The following is a 23,406-nucleotide window of genomic DNA, read 5'->3' on the forward strand; positions in this document are numbered from 1 at the left end:
ATTGACATATAATCTTAAGATAATTTAAATAAGAGTTGTCTTTTTAGCTATCTCATAGTAATTCTATAACCCCGTAAATTATACATAGAATGAATAAATATTATGAGTTGCATGCCAATAACAACTTGTACGATGATACGGTAGTAGTCTCATAGTTCTAAATTTTAGCTTATAAGATCGTTATAGACGATCTTATATATTGATATATAATCTTAAGATAATTTAACAAACAAGGATTGTCTTTTTAGCTATCTCATAGTAATTCTATAACTCATACATAGAATAAATAAATATTATGAGTTGCATGCCAATAATAACTTATACAATGATACAATAGTAGTGTCATAATTCTAAATTTTAGTTTACGAGATTGTTACTTCACCAAACAACATCTTTCTCTCACCTCTCTCTCCCCCTTCACATTACTAAAATTCTACGTTACATCGCATGAGACGACTTATGAGATGGTTAACATGTACCAATGTACTTCTTATTGGACGGAGAAAAACCCACGCGGACAGAAAAAACATGATCAGAACAATTGCCATACTCATGCAGTCTACATCCAATATAAAACCATGGATGTAGGAAAATAGATGTAGCCCACCTCTTTCCTCCCAGCCCAAGTATTGGCCCACAATGGCTAATTCATGCCCATATAAGAAGCCCACTAGAATTTTGTGATAGGGCTATTTGGCTGGGGCACCTCCCTCCCATTCACTAAAATACATTCCTTCGTAAAAAAAATAATGCATGTTCCACGTAGCTCTGGGCATTGTTCCACTAATTTATACAGTGGTTGGTTACATTTGTCCAATTGTGGTGTTCCACCAGTGTAGAGTCGATGTTCCATTAGAACGCATTTGATGTTCTACCGGTCCTTTTGCGATGGTCCACTAATCCATCAATATTGTTCCACTAGTATATAATTTATGTTCCATTAGATCACTGCCGTTGTTCGACTAGTCCATAAGCAAACAAATAAAAGAAAGAAAGAAACCATTTAAAAGCTGAAAGGGATATGAATAGGTGAACATGTTTTCGTAATAGCAACTCACGAATTAAATACATTCAAATAAGAAAAACAAATACAAAAAGAAAATGAGGAAATAGAAAGAAGGAAATGCAATCAAAACAAAAAAAAAAAGAAATGAAAAAGAAGAAAAACCTGGGCTGGCACACGATCCACATCGCCGCAAAAGTTGTGAAGAAAAGGTTTTAGTTGATTAGAAAGGGGCTACTGCTAATCAGAGCGTGCAAGCTTGTTAGGTCGGCCACTGTCCGAAGGTGAAGCCGATAGAGGGCTATCAATTTTTTTCCTCATTTGCTATTGGCGTCTGGTGTTTGCAGAGACAAGATGGACAAGGTGCCAGTCGCCGCCGCCGGTTCTAGGTAGCCACTACGGAAGAGGACGGCTGACGGTGAGGGAGGATCTGCCGCCTCGGACTCTCTGGTGCTGCTTGCTCAAGGTTGGTGCCGAAGAAAGGCTCTTCCCGAATCCCTGAATTATTGATTTCCCTCTGTCGGTTCCTTCCTTTAGGATCATCTCGTTTAGCTCATATCAGTCCTTAATCAGTAGCTGTTACGCACAAATTCTAACAGAAGTAGACATTACAGGCATACATCGATTAAATACGATAATAGAGTACAACACAGAGTTCATTACAACAGAGGCCCGAAGGCATAAATTAACAAACCCTCGTAGCACAGCGGAAACACATAAAAGCGACCCAAGCCCTACAGGCAGCTTGAGTGCAGACGAAACCGACTTCTCTAATCTTCATCTTCTCTTTTGACGAAGTCGGCCTCTGGATCATCTAGATCTACAATTAGCAAGTGTGAGTACATAAAGTACTCAGCGAGTTCTACCTCGAGGGGGAAACTTAGATGTTTATGGGTAGATCAAGGATAAGGCTGTAGAGTCTTTTCGGTTTTGTGGAAAGCTAGTTTTGTTGGTGCAAGGTTTATTTTGCAAAGACTAATTTTAATAAAAACACTTCCGAAGAGAACACGTAAGATGAGCTTATGGGGGTTGACGGCCCTGAGGGAGATACATCCGTCCCGCCAGTTCCCACAAGTCTTTTGCCAGCAGACACACAGTCCAGGAGGCTTAGGGCACAAAGCTAAAACCCTTCTTTTCGAAAACACGGGCACACAGCCCACTCACAAACAAGGAGATACTCACGCCGAAAAGCTAATCATTGTGACCAAACCATAGCATGTCTTTGATCGAGGACTCAGCTATCCGGATAGATTTAACACTCTGCAAAGGTTGTACATTTTACCCACAAAATATGCACATGCTCTCACCTTAGCAACTGGTGAAGTTGTCATAACGAGACGCAACGACCTCACAACAAAGTCACAATATCCACCCATGGGGCACTAAGATACCATGGGTCTTAGAAGATTCACGGGAAGGACCACTTAGCAATCCCAAGGCTTTGACATAGCCTCAACAATATCACCAGCCGGACCTTGGGCTACGCACCAACCAAGTCTTCTCCTGGTCCCCATTGCCACTACCGGCCTCCGGGTGGGTACCGCAGTAAGTCAGAGGGGTTAGGTCAAGTCCTGCCCATACAGACCATGTGGTTGTACGAGTGGATACTAGGTGAGATGTCACAGCAAACCGGTCCTTATACGACCGAGGCAAGAATCTTCCAGCAAGAACACCACAAAGGCGAACCTTGCTCCAAGGTAGTTCCCACCTTTGTGGGGTATCTTACTCACCCTCCTCAACACTACTCTAGAGTTTTCCCAAGAACACAAGTTTTACTCGCACACGCACCAAGCACACATCACTTCACATTTTTGAAAAACATGATTAACATATGTAAATAATCTAATTCTTTCTTTTGAGCAAAGCAACCCTAAGCATACTAGTAAACGAGCATTCATCCAAGCAATCATTATAGTTGATGTTGGAAACCTTCTAGGGTTTTAACGGAATAAAGGTAACAATGACAAGGCATAGGATAAACAAGCTGGGTCATAACTATTATAGCATTTCTTTAAAATCACAACTATTAATCTAATCATGCATACTCCTATTGTTTGAAACAATAGCTCTACGGGTTGTATTTAAAAATATAGGATCAACATGATCAACGGTTGTAGGACTTGCCTTTGTTGAAGCCTCGTCTGCTCCTTCTTCAAACTCCGGGTCCTCGGGGTCTTCCTCGAATGTTCCTTTCTCTAATAATCGCAACAACGACAAAGGCACACACAATCAATCAAACGATTAAAATAAGGACTAAACAATTTACAAAAATTATGCAATTAACATGATTGTGTAGATCTCGAATTTAGATGAATATCGATGGAAGAATCGTTGAAAACGGAGTTAGGACGGAGGAGAAACGGGCTTCGGAAGTTTTGCCGGGAGAGAAATACAGAAAAAAGAAAATGAGAGAATATTCCCGGAATATTCTGCTGAGTCGGCTCGGGATTGGGCTCGGCTGAGGCTCAGGCTCTCGGCTCGGCTCGGTTTCACGGCTCAGGCTTGGCTCAGTTGTCGGTGGGCTCGGCGGGCGGCTCGGCTCGGCTAAAATGGGGCCCACCTGTCAGTTGCAGAGAGAGAGGGAGATAAAAGAGAGAGAGCAGAGAGAGGAGAGGAGCTGATCGGCTCGGGCAGTGGAGAGAACGAGAGGGAGAGAGAGAAGAAGGGGCCCGGCGACGGGAGGGCGATGGGAGCGGCGACAGAGGCCCAGGTACGCCCAAGGGGAGGGAAAGGAGGGAGAGGGAGAGAGAGAAAGGGGGCCGGGGGAGCTCACCGACGGCGAGGGCGCTCGGAGAGAGGCGGCGGGGTGCTCGGAGAGAGAGAGAGAGAGTGGGTGTGAGGTGGGGGAGGGGTGACACTGCTCACCCTTTATATAGGCCAGCGACCGGGCGGGCGATCGGGGCGAGGTGGCTCGGAGCGCGAGGTGGCGTGGGGTGCGAGGCAATGCGGGGCGCGAGGTCTGCCGGCGCGGCGCGCAGCGACGGGACTGGAGGCGCGGTGCGGCAGGCGGCGGTGGCAGATGGGTCACGGGGAGGGGATGGGGGAGATGGAAGAGAGAGGAAGAAGAGAGAGAAGGGGAAAAAGATTAGGGATTTGACACCCTCCCCCTCCCATGTTCTTGAATTCTTTCCATGTTGCCCTATTCTTGAATTCTCGCAGACTCCATGGACGCTCGAAGAGGATAGCAACTTTATCGCGGGTGGCGCAGAAATCCTACCGTCTCCGCCAGTGCAATCACAAGAGGAGCGGGAGGAGGGTGGCATCATCATCATCGCGGGCGTCGTTGAGGCCCCGCCGCCGCAACCACAACAGTGGAAGCCAGTTCTAGACCCCAACAAAAACATCTTCACCTTCGTTCTGTAGCAAGAGCAGACGTCAGAGGTGCTCACCGGCAATGTGCCCCTCGGCAACATGGCACCTCTTCGTACGTGGGCATAACATCAGATGTCCAAAGCCTCCTCGTCCTCTCAGCAGGTATGTTTCTTCTCCCCTCACCCATTGGACTCTCAAAATAGATTTAGGTTCGAATGCGAGGTTGAGGTTGTATTGTATCCATGCTGAAGATGAATTGCATGTCGTAGCTAAACAGAGGAGCTGAAACAGACTCACCACCGAGGGCAGATAGCGCTCATCTTCCTAGCTTCTTTGTTGCCTCCTGGCTCTTTGATGGGACGGCGTTGGCCACAGTTCACGACGACCAGGGGGTGGTCGTGATCTAAATTACCTACCGAGGTGGTCAATATTTCATTTATCGTCCACACCTAGGGTATTTAAAGTCGTCCGATCTTTGTCCCATGATCGACACCTTACAAAGGCGAATATAGTGGTGGCATGGTGCACCATGGCCAGAAGCCGCTACCGACATCACCGAGGTGGATGGCCGCTGTCGCCACTGGCAAACGGACGATCACCTCTACATCCCTCCACTCCGCCACATATGCCATTCCGCAGCGCCACCCTGGGGACTTGGTTCCGCCTCCAGAACCGCTCGCGCGCCACGCCAGCTGAGTTCTTCTCCATGATCTCGTACGCCACCTGCGTGCGCATGCCACAGGCAGAGTTTCATCTTGATCACTACATGCTCTGTTCCCTTCCATTGAGTAGTGACAAGAGAGGGCTTGACCAGGGCGACAGCAAGGAGGTGGAGGAGGACAAGGACAACAACGACGCCAAGTAGCCACGTCAGGGCGAGGGACGGGCCCTTGTCCGGCACGAGGTGTAATACCTAGAAAATGTGAATTTCAATTGTGACTGCGGGATCCGCGAGCTGTACAAGTTTTAACATTTTGAATCGTTGCTCGGATGGACGATCAGATACCGCAGATTCATATATCTCGTCGAGATAATTTTATTTTGCTATCTAATGTTGTGTTTGGGCACTTGGGGCCAGCCCATGAGTTTAGATCGTTGGATAATTTTTTTTAAAAAAAAGAGATAAAGCTCGATGGGACGCTTTTGCTTTAATCGCTTTGATGCCGTTTTTATGTTGTAAGGAAGTCTTTAATATTACTTTGGTTTGTTATTGTTATGGTGAAACACAACTAGCCGATGATAGCATGTGATCGTTGTTGTATTGTTAAGCTTAATCATGTTTTTCAGATATTGTTAGCCTATTCAGTTATTATCTTTGTTAAAGACAAATATTTAATCAATTGTAGCTAAATAGCTTGTTAAAATAATTTGCTTATTGAGATTTTCGAATCTCACTCTTGCTATTTTTGCAGGTGCGCCTTAAGTTGACGGCGAGCATGCGGGATGGATAGCTGCATGTCATTTACACAAACACCTTCATCTTTTGGTTTATCTGTTGTGATATTTTTTTTTAGCGAACTTTAGATGTTTATGTTGTATTGGTACTTTTTCATGATTGATGTTTGTTGCTCAATTGCTAGGATGCGCATTGTTATCAGTGTGATGATATTTGATTAATTTTCTATATAATGTTTGATTAGTTATATCTCATTTTATAGAGGAGGTGTTGCCAAAATTTTCATTTAAATTTTGATAACCTTGTAAGTTGGTTTGAGTGACATTCCAGATTTATTGTGATCCCACGGTGTTACGTGAGGCTCTGCAGGACGTTGTACTGCACCTGGTTGCCGAACGCCCGGTGATGGCTGGGAAGTAGAACGTGAAGAACACCACAGAGTAGCACAGCACCAGCGCCTTCATCATCTTCCCGGCCGCCGGTGGTGCCAGCGTGATCTGCATTCAGTACGTCACAGCATGACGGCAGCCGTCAGGTTTCAGAACTACAAAGAAGTATCTGAAAGTTCTGAACTTTGTTATTGGGCAGAGTCAAATTGGCACTTGGATTTCAGGCTGAATGCCGTTGCCGAAAACAGAGGCGAGGATTTAGATGGAGAGGAACGCATTGAAGGTGTTCTCTGACTTGGACGAGCTCAACGAGTAATCCTTCCCTGGAGCATTACTCGACGCACCTGTGGAGCATGGCATCTCTGTTAGTCTGTTGCAGTTCACAAGCAAAATCCAGTACTCTTCCTGTGCAACATGACGTTTTATGCACTTGGCACCCTGTATTTTCGAGAACAGCACTTGACACTCTGGAAGAACATGATCCTAATAATTATGAAGCATATTGTCTAATGGTAATTCTGGTTTAAAAGTATCGAACAGGACGGTGAACTACTTATTTACTGCCTAATTACAAATTCAGGTGCCAATACAAGATCTAGGGATCTGGTAGGTTGCAGGGCAACAAGTACATTATATGCCCAAATGTTTCAGGAATCTAATGCTTCATTCATGTCATAATAATTGCTAAAGGTCAATTTTTTAAAGATGATCTTGCATAAGTATACTTGAAAGCTGGCTCACCATCACATACATATACCTGTATGCCTTTTAAAAAAAAGTTGCGAGATTTCACTGTTACACGATGCGTATTACTCCGTAGCATGTAATGTCAAAATGTTAAGTAATCAAGATGTGCCCCCGCACCACAAGAGCTTGTGCACATCGACCAATCCATGGAAAAAAGTCAAGGAGAAGACACGCCCGGGCGTGAACCAGCCGAGTAATCGGAATCGGATCGGTTGACCCTCTCCCGCTCTCCGTCTCCGAGAGTGATTCTGTCAACGCAATCCATATATATACGGGGATCGTTGCGTGAGATCGGATCAAAGTTCTTTGCAGCCAGCAGGGCGGCGGCGGCGGCGCACAGCTGCGCAAGTCAAGGAGAAGAAGAGATGGAGACCGCGGCAGGTGAAAGCAGCCACGACGGTCTGTGCGAGGACGTCCTCGTCCAGATCCTTGTCCGCCTCCCGTCGGAGTCCGTGCTCCGCTGCCGCGCCGTCTGCAAGAGCTGGCGCCGCATCACCACCGACCGCGCCTTCCTCGCCGCCCACGCCGCACGCCGCCCGCGCGAGATGATCGTCATCACCGAATCTCTTACGGTGAGCAGCATCCCTCTGTCTCTGGAGGACGACACGGGACGGCGTCGCTTCCTCTGTGACCCAACCAAGCGAGCCAATGACGGAAGTGCGACCTGGTGCTCCCTGTTGTATTCCCTCGACGGCCTGCTCGTACTGCGGCAACGTCCGGGCCTCTACATCATCTGCAACCCGATCACCAGGCAGTGGACCAACCTGCCGGTGTTGACTCCAGAGCCGTGTTTCACCGCCTTTCCATGCGGCTTTTACTTCCACAGCTCGTCCGGCGAGTACCGCCTTCTATGCCATGGCGTAGCAAAAGATGAAGATGAAGCCATGGGGACAGTTTATATCTGGTACATGAAGCACGACTACTACATCCTCTCGGCTGGCGGCACCCTGCCTCGGCTTCTGGGGCGTGCTTCTTTTCCTGCGGTCCTCCCCACGATAATGGGGTACGAGAGGCCCACGTCTCATGGTGGGATCCTCCATTGGTTCTGTTCGCACCCCCAAGCCACCAGCACCGGCAAGATCCTGGCATTCCACACGGTTTCCGAGACGTTCCAGCTGATGTCACGGCCGCCTGGAGTAACAATAGCGGCCCTTGTAGAGATAGACGGGGCGCTTAGTGCCGCGACTATGCCGAGCCCCACGCGGCTGGACATCTGGGTTTTGCAAGACTACGAGGCGGAGAGCTGGACATTGCGCCTTCGGGTAGAGGTGTCTCCACCGAGACGCATCCGTGACTCATTTGTGAGCATGGCTATCTCTGCTGGAGGCGGCGCCATCCTTTTTGGAGACCCATATTGTCCTGTGGTCAGATTGTGCGATCTCAAAGAGAAGGGAGTGCGCAAGGAAATGTACTGCCGCTCTGCTCCCTTGTTCCTGGTTTTCAGTGAGAGCCTCGTCTCGCATGCCTTCTTCGAGTCCCCTCGGTGTCCCGACCTTGAGTCCATTAACTTCCCCGATTGATTGAACAGGACGCAGCAGCTGCTCCTTGGATCAGGATTATTCTCTGAGGATGTTTATACACAAGAGGGCTGTTTTTTTTTCCCTTCTATGGCACTAGTTTGATTCCAAATATAAGTCGTTTAGACTTATGCACACGAATTAAAGTAGTAGTTGGTGACATGAGGGGAAAACTCATATACTGATGATGTAAGAATGGCATAGCAGCAGCAAACAAATCAATGTATTGCTTGCTATCTGTTTTGGCAGAATGTTGCTATTTTTTTTTTATGTTGAAATCAAAATGAATTGCAGTACCATGTAACAAGTTAGTTTAGGACCACGATTTTTATGCCCCAAGACATTATCAATATTTCTGAATACTTTCCAGAGACATGTTTCAACTCATTTTCATATTTATGACATCACGTTATGAACAAGATGTTTGATTAACTGAGACTCCATGTACATCTTGTGGGGATTTTCTGTCTTATTGATGCACACATGATAGTAGCAGGAATGAGCAGGAGGTATACAAAAATAGCTGCTGTGCTCCCTGAAAACGAACATTCTATGTGCAAATTGTGTACCGAGCAGCAGCATTTCAGCAACCAACCATTCCCAGTTCCAGCGACAGGCGAAACAACCACGAAAGCAGACACTTGACAGAGGATCCTTGTACCATTAATTCACCACAATGTACCCAGAATTATATCCAGATTGTGCCCATGTATTATCTGGATGATCAATGTGTCAATCTTGCATTACTAGATTTACAAATCTAATCGGCAGATTTATTTTCGAAACAAAAGATCGGTATTGGTCAAGCCTTCAGTATTTCTTCACTCTTAATTTCTCCAGCGGCTGCCTGGCATCCTTTTGTCACAGCACAATAAGAATTCAATTACAATGGTTATTGAAAAACATAATTAAGATTACAGTCTGTTTCTGCAATCGCATTCAACTCACATTTTCTCACTAGTGTGCAAACAGAACAAATTAGCTTGAACATGCATTCAATTGTTTTCAGAATTTCAGCTTAATACATTATCATAAACTTATAGAATAAAACACAGATGCAATCTGAACAAGAATCTCATACAAATCTCATTACACACTACAAGTGGTTCATGTCATAGAAATCTATTTACATTGATAAGAAGCAAAATGCTACAAAACTGTAGAAAATCCATTGGCAGACTGTGCAGCGAACGCATTTAGCAGGCGGAGCAGTGACTTGTAAGTGTTCAGTTACATTGCTGCTTCAATGCAAAGATGTGACTCGCATCACACATCATTGGGAGAGCATGCTCCCTGCGTCAACTGAATTAGCCAAAAAAGGGTGCTTACACCTGCACTCATTGAATTGAAGGAGTGGTATTAGTATTGGCTGACTTGTTTACACCTGTGAAGCAACATTGATTTGTTTAGAATGAGTAGGATAAGTATTGAAATTTGAACGAGTCACATGTGAAGCAGCAATGAAGTAATATATATCAAAGAACAATAAATGAATTAGCAGTTATTTTGCTGTTTGTTATTATGCTGCATACATTCAAAAGGTGGCAATCTATGTGCTGGTTAAAAAGTTGTTCATTGGAACAGAGGCTAGGAGTTGGTGAAAGAAGAGGGAGAAAGACCATATCAGTTAGGTTCGTGTATATACAGATTCTAAGAATTTGCACAGGCCTTGACTTTTTTCACATTTTATACTATTTACATATTATACTACGAATAAGAAGTAACAGTGGTAGTTTTGAAAAATGAAGTGATCCTACTGCTTCCCCTGAACTCCATTACACCATGAAGAACACTCACTACTTTAATGTCTAGTATAGCGCCAGTTGCATCAGAAGCACGGTTCTTGCAGGTTAACTCTTAAAAGCAAATGCATCGGCTACTTTACGAGAGCGACTCGCCATGGAGTAATCATCGTAAAGTAACCACAATTGCTCGCTAATAGCTATGAGGGTTAATTGATATGATCTGACGATTAGTTGTCGAACCGATAGCATGTTGGTTTAAAAAAGTAAACCGTACTGCTTTGCAAAGATTAGCTGGTGTAGTTTGGTATCTGCGATCCTACTTAAAATGAAGTGGTGCGCTAATATTAATTACTAGTAGTGCTCAACCATATAACACTATTCAGTAACAGCCGAGATAACATGAGATCAGGTGCAGTAAAAACTATCGATGGTGGCAAAATGAGCAGCAACAGAAAGATCTCAAAATTCAGAAACATCCACTCCAAGCTATGCTTCAGGATATATACAACCACTGGCCATCACAAGAAAACAGTATCTACGCAATAATTGCGGCTACCAGTAACTTTGTCCATGAACAAATGCTCTAATCCTCGAACACACAGGAGAACAAATGCCCTAACCTGACCCTGCTCTACCCTTTTCCCCACCATAAAAACAAGGGGAAATAAACTCTTGTACACTTGTATGCTTGGCCCTCCTCATGCTAATCCCTCGCTCCGCCCACATTAATACTAGAAAAATCTGCAAATCATGGGCCAAACCACCGTCGAATCGATCCACCGGAAGAAGCAAAAACAATCAACTGAATTTACCTATCCACAAGTCACTCATGCCGACGGGCATCGACTACCACTCCATATAGGACACCGGAGTACCTAGTCATTCGTCTGGCGAAGTCGGTGTCTCCGCTTGCCATCTTCTCCAGGCACTGCAGGGCTGACAATGCGTCAGACCATGCGTGATGGGCCTTCCCGGCACGCTGGACACCCAGCGTCTGGCACACGGTTGCCAGGCCGCCGGCGATCACTTCCCTGCCACACCTCCCCAGCTTCGAGAACACACGCACATCGTACGAGCGGGGGAAGAGTTGCCAGAATAGCATCAGGAACTCGAGACGGCTCGCAGGCAAAGCATGCGGCCCCGTCAACAGGCGGACCAGAAACCCAAAATCCGGGTAGCCCATGTAGCTTACCCATGTCAAGCTGCTGTTGTTGATCATTCCTGAGCCCGCAAGCAAATGGATGAAGAGAGCTACTGGTATTCCGTGGCTTGCGTGCTCCTCCAGCTTAAGCTTGGCTTCGTCCCGTAGGAAGGCAACGCCAGCGTGCCATGGGGCGCGCCATGAAGTGTGGAAGCTCAAATTGAATTGCCATGCTCCTAGAACCTTGAACATCGGGTCAGTAATCGTGATACCCACCTGAACGAGGTCGCCGCCATTGACCATTGAGCAGAGCTGCTCGTAGTGCAAGTCGGCTGTGGGCGGCTCCCTGCCTGAATGCACCACACCGTCGGGTATAGCAAATTCAGAGTCGACGCCCACCATAAACTCGTCACCTTCGCCTCTCTGCAGCAGTTTTCTGATATCCTCAAACGCTTCGTAAACCGTCTCAGCCCAGACATCAAACACAAGAAAGCCGCCGGAAGACGAGGTGAGAACAGGATTCCCTGCAACACCGGTGTTAGAGTACAGTACTAGTGTAGCACTCAGCCACTCACAAAACGATGACCAAAAACAGGCATTCAACCGTAAAATCACCTGTTGTTGGACTCAACTGCACCGCCGGCGGAAAAGAAGACAACGCCATGTCCTGGAAGAATGGGGAGGCTCTGCCAAGATGCAGCATCTGCCACTCATTCATCTGAGCGGGCATTGCGTAGCGGCTGACGAGCAAGCGCCTCTCGTCAAGATCAAGAACCTCGCCGGGCATCAACTGTGTTTGCGGCGCCGTCACCTCCCGCACGCCCTCTGCGCCCTTCGCGATCCCTACAAGAACGCCAAGCACCATAACGGGATGCAAGATTCAAGAACAGCAAGGAATTCAAGAACGGCAAGAAAAGCATAGGAAATCCAAGAACGGGACGCAAGATTCAAGAACGTGAAGCCCGGAGCTAGCATTCTTCACCTCGGCGAAGCAAGTCCGAGGCGGTGGCATGGGAGGTTCCGTAGCCGTCGTGTGTCTCCACCGTCATCCTGATGCTCTCCGATCGCAGCGACCGTCCAGAGGAGTCGTCTTCGGCAGGCCGCTTCCCCTTGTCCATATGCGCCCACCAACACCGAATACTCTTCCTATTCTACAAGATCTGACCCGAACCCGGAATGGAAGAGCTCTGCGCAGGGTGAAGTGGAGGAGGACGACGCGTCGAGGAAGACGATGTTATATATACAGCGGGCAATTTAAGAAACAGGCGAGAGGCCAGGAGTTTGTAGGCAATGGGCCTAAATTGTTCTGAAGTTAGTTTTATCCTACTTGGTGAATTGGGCGGTCAGCGATTCCTGGCCCATGCAACATTGTGTCTCTTTGCCGGCGGCGAAATTTTTTTTAACCTATTTAATACTAATATTTTAATAAAAGCACTTGGGGATCTAAATTTTCAGTAACTAGCCTCTTTTATCACGCCAAGAGCTTTGACGTGACTCACTACTTACTCACGCCAAGCAGACTGGCGTGACCGAGGTGCCACGCTGGCGCTCGCCCGGCCCCGTGCCACGTGACGTGTCGACGTGGCAGACATGTGCGACTCCAGTCGCGCCACCATCTCTCCTGCACCGAGCTCTTTCTTCCTCAGCCAGCCGCGAGCAGGAGCGTCTCCAACGCCGCCGACGCCCTCCTCCACTCTATTCTCCATCGATTTCGGGCCCAATTCGAAGGGAATTTGAGGGGAAAGAGTCCTAGGAAGGTACCTCCTCTAATCCCTTAATGTATTTTTGGTTATTTCGGTTTGCATTGCTAGTTCTTGGGTAGTTAGGGTTTAGACTTTGATTTTGTTGATATATGAAATTTGTACGTTTCGGTCTAGATCGGAGGTCATATATCGTGCTATGTATGTATAGTAACGCATATGTATCGTGTGAAATTTGTTGCATGCAATTATTTGAATGTAGGAAATTGAAATACATATAACTATACTTAATGTATATGAGCAATGCATGTTTTTGTGCATATACAAATGGTTTTGCATTGTAGAGATTAATTTTAGTCATATTGAAACATATAATGTGTAGGGCTTTTATGTGTTATAGCGATGATATTTGTGTACACGTGTAATGTTTGGATGGTTTGTGTAAATGGAACGGGTTGTTCGTATGTTTTATGGTGGCACGATTAGTACAAATGGGGAGTTCGATAAGATGAGGGAGAAAGTGTTGAAATTTAGGAACCCTCCTTATTTCGACGAAATTGTTGCTCGGGTTAGGGCAGTTTTGAATGTTGATGCGGATGTAAGTAATGTAACCGTACGGGGAAGGTTTGATACCGGCAGGGGTGGTAGGACTCACTATGTTGTTATGGAGTTGGCGTCAGAAATTGATTGGAAGCTGTACGAGGAATATGTGAATGGTTCTCAAGTTTGTTGCGCGGAGTTGGTAGTTGATGTCGGTGTCGGAGGAAGCTCGATATCATCGGTTCAGGATGTGCCGGACAGTAGTAGCCAAGAAGTGGAGCCTGTTGAGCATTTGACCCAGGAAACTCCATGTATTGTTGCAGAGGTTGCCGGTGCCGCTGAAGTCGCGGATGTTACAGTTACATAGGTAACTCGTGTATCTATTAAGGAGGTACATGCCGGTGGTTCCAATAACTTTGATCAGGCTGTTGTATGTAATGACTTCGATGATGATTATTTTGAGGATGAGGAGGCTCAGGGAAATGTCGAGGAAACAACAGTATTTTCCTCGGACAGTGAGGATGAAGTTGAAGATGATGAGGCCGAAGAAGTGGAACATGTGTTTGGTGTTAAGCAACGACACGGGGGTGTTGAGGTGGGAGGAGAAGCGGGAGAGGATGAGGAGGTAGCTTGGTGGGAAGGAATTTACACAGAGCAGGAGATAAGGACACACAAGGCGGTACATGTGGATGTGGCCGAGGTGCCGGGCTACGAGAACATTTCATTAACCAAGAATGCTCTTTGTGATAATGGCTTAATATCGACGGAGGAGGAACGAGACAGTGAGAAGTAGTTGATTAAGAAGGGGATGTTATTTGATTGTCTTGATGAAGTGAAGTTCTGGTTTATGGACTACTCAGTTCGGCACCACAGGCCGTACGACGTGGTTCATTCTTATGCGAATGAGAGATACACTTTAAAATGCCAGAAAGGTTGTGGATGGGGTGTATGGGTCCGTCGTATCCCAGATGATGGCAGACGATGGAATGTCACAAATGTGAAACAACCTCACACTTACAGGTCTGCGAGGCCAGAACAAGTGCACTCCCAGTGCACGGTGAGGTACCTTGGTCGGCGCATCGTCCCAATCATTTGGGCGGACCTAGACACGACTGTGGCCTCTCTAATTGAGTCTATAGTTGGGTTTACAAATTACCGCGTGTTGTACGGCAAGGCATGGAGAGCGAAGCAACATACCATGGTATTACTATGGGGAGATTAGAATGAGGCATACGCGAGGGTCCCTAGGATCTTGGATGCAATTTCACATTTCAACCCCGGGACGAAGTGGTTCATTTCAACTGGTGGCATTATGGGCAGCGATGGCGGTGTCATTAAGCCGGTCATACAGCGTGTGTTTTGGTGCTTTCCTCAATGCGTGGAGGCCTTCAAGCATTGTCGGCCCGTGGTTAGTGTCGACGCCACTTTCTTGACAGGAAAGTACAAGGGTGCACTAATGATTGCTGTTGGCATCGATGCAGAGGATCAGTTGATCCCCCTAGCATTTGCGCTGACAGAGGGAGAGAGGAACAATAGTTGGTCTTGGTTTTTGTTCCTGGTTCACCGTCACGTAATTAGCGCGGGGCATCAAGTCTGTATGATATCGGATCAACACCAGGGTCTCCTTAATGCAGCAAGGGAACAAATGGAAGGTTACCCTCCTCTCGTGCACCGGTGGTGCATGCATCATTTTGCTGCGAACATTTGGAGAAGACAGAAGAGCAAGGAGGTACTTAACAAACTGAAGATACTTTGCAAAGTTAAAGAGGAGAGACAGTTCGACAAGAAGCTCGTAGAATTGGAGAAGATATTGAACGATCCTGCGACAGAGTGGTTGAAGAGCGAAATGGCTAATAAGTCCAAATGGGCGCTAGCGTATGATGCAGGTGGCTGTAGGTATGGAACTATGACCACAAATATCTCGGAGGTATTCAACAACGTCCTCAAAGGCATCCGTGCAATGCCGATTTCTGCCATCATTGAGTACACCTTTCACAAATGCAACTACTATTTTGTCGATCGGTGGAAGAAAGCACGTTCAGGTATTGATACTGGTGAGGTGTGGGGAAATGCTATCGCTAAGCACCTCACGAAGCAGGGGGAAATATCTGCTACGCAGGAGGCTCAGCTCTTTGATCCAAGGAGCTATGTTTACAGCGTGAGATCCGCTTTTTGGACCTGTGTGGGGGGTGAGGGCTCCGGTGGTAGAATCTATAGAGTAGACTTAACTACAGCTCAGTGCACATGTAGGACCCCGCAATTGCTGCATATCCCATGCTCTCATGTTATCACAGCATGCCGGATGAGAAGAGTGGATCACACATGTCTCGACTACTTGACCCTAGTGTACTCTAAAAGGATGGCTCTAAAGACTTGGGAGTCCACTTTAGAGCCTTTACTTGATGCTTCACAATGGCCTGATTACAATGGCGACGAATATGTGCCCGATTGTGGTCTACTGAAACAAAAGGCAGGGATGAGGAAGAGAAAACGTTTCCAGAATGAGATGAATGATAGCAGTAAAGGTTACGGTGAAGACATGTATGGAGCTGGCGACTTTGATGAGGCGCCTATTAAAATTCGTTGCTCTATATGCCACCGGTTCGGGCACAGGATGGAACAACACAAGGAGGGCCCGAAGAATAAGCCAAATCTTAGGAAAAAGGGAAATTCTGGTAGGGGGAAGTAAATCGCAGTTTGCAAGAGGTGAACTATTCACTATCGTTTATTTGTTCTATGTTTAAATTTTTATATGTGCCGTCCATTATATATATTTTTTCATTATCTAATGACTCTCTCACTACTTACATTGCAGGGCGATGGCGCACCTCGACTACCCACTCCTTGAGACGTTTTACGACAGGGAGCACCGAGCACACCTGATGGTCGACGACGACGAGGTAAGATTTATCCGTACTTGTGGATGTGGGAGCGGCTGCTGGTTGGTAGACCCGACCAATTCTCTCCCCGGGTACGTATTTTTATTTCTGCTTAAATTCATATTGTTAGTCATTATTTTCAAATGTGATATGATGCGTTTGAACTGTAGGTTTGGCAGTTCGAGGATGAGGACTCGCTGCCGACCGTTGCTTTCCTTTGGAGGAACGTCCGGGCTGTGACTGGAAACACAGGCATGCGGTACCTCTTCTACACCAACGAGCTAGACTGCATCATGCAAAGCCACATGAGTGCAATTGGTTATATATTATTTCTTTCACACACTTGCATATGTCAATTGACATTGTCGTTCATTTTCAGGTGACGTGGGAGCCATATGACCGGAATGAGATCTTTGCCATGGGTCTTAGCCCATTGTGCACACGGTACAGTGAGTATTGGCGGTCCGTTTTGCCGCTTATTTGCTTCTATATTGTTGAAATGCACTGTCCGAACACTGTGATGAGACAGTTTGGGAGGTTACAACGTACGCCTTCAGACACAACCCCCATATCCGTGGCTTTGCACAAGTGAGTACAAATACTTGTTGCATGGTTCCAGGTATCGTTTATGTGAGGTTACATTTGTTTCTGATTTTGCCATCTTGCAGGATTGACAGGAGGAAGCAAAGTGACGCTTTTGTAGAGGTAATAGTTGACAAATATTCAATTGTGCAAAGTTTCACCTACTTGTTTAAACACTCTGAAAATTTCACCTACTTATTTGCAGAGGGTTCGTAGGAGCTGTCGCCGCCTTGTGTACAAGATGAGCTGCATGACGACCTCGGATGTGGAGCTTGCACACGGTGGTCCTTCTTTGGAGCCATCTGCCGGTCACACAACTGTTTCGACCCAGCAGACGCCGGTGCACTACGGTACCCGGACCTGCACGCGCAGTACTAGTGTTGCGCGGACACCGTCACGCAGTAGGTCAGGAGCCGCCTCTACTTCCGTTGTCACGGCTGCACGAGGCAAGACCCCACGAGAGGAAACCTCCGAGAGCGAGGAACACAGCTTGGACGGGGGCGACCCATCGTACGACGCGGATGTGATGGGGACCTCACAGCTCGTAGGCGCCCCTCCAGCGACACAGCATTCACAGCCGCTGCGGCGTCGCCGAGACAGGACTGACATTGCGAGTGGCAATGTCCTTCCGTCCAATCCGAGCCGCGAAAGGAGGAAGAAGAAGCCATACACACCAGGGTTGTGAACGATGATAGTTTACGCTCGGCGAGTTGCGTGTGTTGCTTTTGTATGCCTAATATGTACTATTCCGACATTGCCACATTGCATAATGTTAAGCTCCGAATTTACAAGTTCGCATTTGATAATGAAGGGAGATAGAGGAAGAAGATATATTAGCAGACCCTGTTCATATTTTTGCAAATCCTGCTAGACACAGTCTTGTATTTGTGCCCTGGTTTGTACACAAAGGTTACTAGTTTTGCAAAACTGCTCTATCCAGTTAGTCACGCCATGTCCGCTGGCGTGACTAAACACTTAGTCATGCCAGGATGGCTGGCGTGACACAGTACCTAGTCACGCCAAGAACTTCGGCGTGACACAAGTCTGAGTCACGCCGGCCAACTCCCCCCCCCCCACCTAGGCCCTGGTCGTGTGCTGCAAATTGCAAAGTCTTGGCATGACTAAACTGTTAGTCATGCTAGGAGCCTTGGCGTGACACATCAACTAGGTCACGCCGACCCCATTCCCCCCCACCATGATCTCGGGTGGGTGCTGGAAATTGCGAAGGCCTGGCGCGACTAAAACTTTAGTCATGCCAGGGTCTTTGGCGTGACAACACTGCTAGTCATGCCAAGGTCTTTGGAATGACTAACAGTCACCCAGAGAGGGAGAGAGAAGAACAACAGCTAAGAACAACAGCTACTTGTTTCGGACTCTTAAATCAAACTCAATTGGTAGTTAACTAGGATACTCCTCATGTGTATTGTTTCCTTGGTTGTTGATTTACTCTACAAATTTTATGCTACATTATCGCAATATTATGATAACATTATGTAATAATAATGCTACAAAATCCATTAAAACATATGACCCCAAGAGGAGCAAATTTGTTGGCATATTCCAATTTGGTCGAAATACCAAATATTCATTGCTCATCGACAATGATTACACATCACATTCACAAATAGTTCACATAGTACAATTAATTCATCTACCCATATGCCCCTAATACTAATCGTCAGGCCCATCATAGAGCACCTCGTCGTCATCATCGTCCGGGATAACCACGGATAAATTAGCAACTAGCGCCTTCATTGTCTCTATTTGCACCGTCGTAGTCGCAACATCTTGACCCTCCATGGTGGTCCTTTTCAGTTGAGGGTACAAAGCACGGTAGTAATCACGAGTTTCCTTCTTACGATGCTCCAAATAGCTTGATAGCACATTTGGATGACGCTTACTCCGCCATGCAATCTCATGATCAACCACACCTTTATCGAGTACTCCTCCCATAAACATCTCCGCGTTTTCTATTAAAAAAATACATATGCACAACAATTAACAATACGATAGCGAAACAGAAAATATGGATAATACGCATAAACCTAACCATATCCTTGCCAACCACATACCCGCAGTAGTACCCCACACCAAGTTCGGATGGCACTATCCCGTGTTGTGCATTCACACCACAAGGGCACTTTCTTGGAGGATATGGTTCTATCACCCTTTCCCCCTTCACTTGATCTTTTTACTCATCTATCCATTGACCATCAGGACCGTACAATGGATCCCGAAAACCACAAGTAACACCATGGCGCTGCATTACAATTCATGATATATGTTACATGACATATAACTCTTCCTCATTCAAATTGTAAACAAACAACCATGCCCAATTCTTACCCTTGTCATCCCTTCGCAGCAGAAGTAAGGGGACCCTCCAGAAGGTTCACAAAGTACGCTGCGCTTTTCGCAGTTGCACAACGGAGGATCCGCAACACGTGTACTCCTCAATTGCCACTTCTCTTTATCCGTCAATTTTGACGGATTTGGTGGAGGAGGAAACCAACGAATAAACTTGTCATATAGCTTCGAATACTGACTAAACCGTTTCACCTTCAGAATCTTCTGGTCATACATCTCGGGCCCATCAATCCATTGGAAGAAGTAGCACATCTCCCACTCCTGCAAATTATTAAAATATCACGTCAGCAAAAGTAATGACATATGCTTCTACCCTAATCCATAACAAAAATACACTCACACGATAGTCCATGCACAGGTAGTAAGCACGACCAGTAGTATATTCGTGTAGCGACTGAAGAACCACGACTGGCTTACCACAGTCACAAGTCGGGACGGGGAGGGCGGGGGGAACAGGGGCATCTTTGCAACTGATATCGGGATACTTCTTACCGATATGTGTCCACTTTTGCTTACGCCATAAATTCGAAGTCATACCGGAAAACTGCACGAATACAAAACCTACACATTATACGTTTTAATATGTCTAAAATTAATCTCTACAATGCAAAACCACTTGTATACACACAAAAACATGCATTGTTTATATACATTAAGTATAGCTATATGTATTTCAATTTCCTACACTCAAACAATTGAATGCAACAAATTTCACACGATACATATGAGTTACTATACATACATAGCACGATATATGACCTCCGATCTAAACCGAAACGTACAAATTTCATAGATCAACAAAATCAAAGTCTAAACTTTAACTACCCAAGAACTAGCAATGCAAACCGAAATAACCAAAAATACTTGGAGGGATTAGAGGAGCTACCTTCCTAGGACACTTCCCCCTTAAATCCTCTTCAAATCGGACCCGCAATCGGCTGGGATTGGAGGGAGGGGGCGCCGGCGGGGTGTTTGGAGTCTCTGTTGCTCGCGCTCGAGTGAGGAGGAAGAAGGTTCGGTGGGGAGAGAAGGGCTAGGCTGCCCCCTGTATGGCGCTATGTCACGCCAAACCGAGTGGCGCGACTAGAGTCGCGCCAGCCCCTCTGGCACGACACATGTCTGTCACGTCGGCACGCCGCGTGGCACGGGACCGAACGAGCGCCAGCGTGGCACCTCGGTCACGCCAGGTTGCTTGGCGTGACTAAGTAGTGAGTCACGCCAAAGTTCTTGGCGTGACAAAAAAGGCTAGTTCCCGAAAATTTAGATCTCACGTGCTTTTATTAAAATATTAGTATTAAATAGACTAAAAAAATTCGCAGGTGTCAGCGTGGTCAGCATTCAGTACGTCACAGCATGACAGCAGCCGTCAGGTTTCAGAGGAGAGGATGGAGAGGAGCGCACTGAAGGTCTTCTCTGACTTGGACGAGCTCAACGAGTTATCCTTCCCTGGAGCATTACTCGACGCACCTGTGGAGCATGGCACCTCTGTTAGTCTGTTGCAATTCACAAGCAAAATCCAGTCCTCTTCCTATGCAACATGACGTTTTATGCACTTGGCACACTGTTTTTTCGAGAACAGCACTTGACACTCTGGAAGAACATGATCCTAATAATTATGAAGTATATTGTGTAATAGAGATTCTGTTTAAAAGTATCGAACAGGACGGTGAACTACTTATTTACCGCCTAATTCCAAAGTCAGGTGCCAATGCAAGAACTAGGAATCTGGTATCTGATTCAGATGCTACAGTCCCACATGTACCTGCCCAAATGTTTCCTCAGGGATCTAATTGTTCACTCATGCTATAAAAGTCAGCTTTTCTAAAGATGGCCTCTTCTTCCACGGTGGAGTGACCAGGGACTGAAAATGTACCTGCGCGAATGCAAGTAGCCGAGACAAGGATGGTGTAGCCGAAGCTGAGGATCAGCGAACCGAGGTTGATGTACCGCAGCGAGTGGAACGACGGCAGCTGCGAGAGGACGGCCAGCACCACGGCGACGACGATGATGAAATGGTACAGCTTCAGGGGACCGTTCGGTGCGAGGATCGAGTACATTATCTGCAGGTTTTGAGCCGATGGAATACCGAGATGAATGGTGGGGTGTCTCCGAAACATAAACGTGACATAGTTTCAGTTCCTGTTTCAGAGTGTCAGTAGATTTCAAGGCCTAGTGTAATCCGCCAAAACTGCAACTTCACACTTCCGAAAACCGATAAGTCGTTTTCAGATAACGAATTCAACAGCGGAGTGCATGTCAGCACGACACGACTGTCAAAATATCAAGCCTTCAACATGAATTTGACACGGTGACACTTGAGAGCTGGCTCACCATCACATATACCTGTATGACTTTTTTTTTTAAAAAAAAGTTGTGAGATTTCACCGTTACACGATGCATACTTGCTGACTAAGCAAGATGTGCCCACGCACCACATGATTGAGCACATCGATATTTCTGCCAGGTTACTAGAATGGATATCAAAGCAGGTAGCAACTAAAGTCAACTCACTGAAGCCAATCGTTGAGCCGGAAATATACTAGTTATTCTTTTTCTTGGCATTTGTTTCGATATGCTCCAACTAGTATCAATCTCAGAGAAAGATGAGAAAGACGAAGCTAGTACAAATCTTTGTGCAGACTCAGTCGACATGAATAGCTGGAACCAAATGATGGAGGAGGAGAGCAAACAAGGAACCTTCTCAGTTCAATCTCAAAGTAGTCAACTAATCGTGTCCTGTTGCTTGCTTTGCTTAGTCGCCGTCGCTGCAAGAACTCGCGGCCACGGCTGAATTCACCGTCGCCTCGTCAATGCTCGCGACCATGGAGGCATCCAAGAAGGACTAGTCCGAGAGGGAGATGCAGGTGAACAGCTAGGACTAGGACGCAGGGTGATGAACCGCTTGGGGCGGAGAGGGAGATCCAAAGAGTTCACGTTTGCGTTTGCTGTAACTATACCTGTTCATTCCTCGGGTCGGGCTTTAAAAAACCCGACCTCTAATTCTCGAGCCTGGGCCCGCCCAAAGCCCAACACAAAACACACCTTTTAAGTTCAAGCCCCCGACGTAAAAAGGCCCAAGCCTGACCCGAAACCTGACATATGCAGCATTTTTCAGGCCATGGTTAGCATTTTTAAATGCCCTTAATCAACAAAATTATATCAGCAACCAAACATCAGACTGATTCAACACATATAACAAATTACTAAAATTGGCTTACTCAGTTTATCTACATGTTTGAAGGAACACTACATGTCATATTCTGGTACCACATAAAACAAATCCATGTGTTGACTGCGGTGCAAAAGCCATTATCTGAGGATGAGATTCAGCTTACTCCTATAGTACCGAAATACAGACAATAAAACCTAGACTGAAAATTGACGCAAGCACATGACATGCTGCAAACAAAACCCATAACAAAACTCTAGAAATAGTTTAGATAACTGACAATCAGTGCTCGGAGACACAAAGTACGTCAGCAAAGAACTGAAGATACAAGTCACTAGGCCTAAAACCAACAGCACATCACAAGGCATGGATGAATGATGAATCTGTCCTGACTGTCCAGCAGCATCAACTTCCAACCTGTGCTTCAGATTCTGTCCAGACTCCAGAAGTACAATTTAGCCTTCCCGCAACATGTTAAATCGAAACCAAAGAAGTAAGTGATGTACAAGGGTAAAGTGAAATAAATTGCAAGTAATGTAATTGGTGTTTACATTCAGATTCAGATGAATCTTCACCATTTATAGTAGTACTTTTAGTAACTTCTTATGTGCTAGCAGATCCTACAAACATATAGATATATCCGGACACTAGTAAAAATTAGTATCAAACAACTAAATGAAACAGGAACCTTATAATTGCATTTACATTCATGCATCCTCTCACGATGCCAATCTTGGAGACACATTAGAGCTTCAATAGTCTCGGACGCAGTGGAGCGCGAGCGAGAGGTCGAGATCGTCGGACACAGTGGTGAGAGGACGATGGCCAGGGGACCTCCGAGCTTGAAGCAAGGGACCTCGGGGCCTGAGCGTCACACAGCACCGGCATGAACACAAGGGACTTGCTAACTTGGAGAGGA

At 46.3% G+C, this 23,406-nt stretch overlaps 2 protein-coding genes across 2 annotated transcripts; one reads left to right on the forward strand and one right to left on the reverse strand.

The window, feature by feature from the left end:
• The first annotated feature begins 7,212 nt into the window (after positions 1-7,212).
• LOC133884193 (F-box protein At5g49610-like) lies at positions 7,213-8,367 on the forward strand. The gene has a single exon (XM_062323539.1). The coding sequence runs from the start codon at positions 7,213-7,215 to the stop codon at positions 8,365-8,367; it is 1,155 nt and encodes a 384-aa protein (XP_062179523.1).
• Positions 8,368-10,932: 2,565 nt separating this feature from the next.
• Positions 10,933-12,368, reverse strand: LOC133884195 (probable CCR4-associated factor 1 homolog 10). The gene is made up of 3 exons (XM_062323540.1): positions 12,233-12,368; positions 11,866-12,093; positions 10,933-11,774 (listed from the first exon to the last, which is right to left on the reverse strand). The coding sequence occupies exons 1-3, from the start codon at positions 12,366-12,368 to the stop codon at positions 10,933-10,935; spliced, it is 1,206 nt and encodes a 401-aa protein (XP_062179524.1).
• Between the last annotated feature and the right edge of the window lie 11,038 nt (positions 12,369-23,406).

This window comes from Phragmites australis, chromosome 11 (assembly GCF_958298935.1).
Source record: "Phragmites australis chromosome 11, lpPhrAust1.1, whole genome shotgun sequence".
NCBI classification, from domain to species: Eukaryota; Viridiplantae; Streptophyta; class Magnoliopsida; order Poales; family Poaceae; genus Phragmites; species Phragmites australis.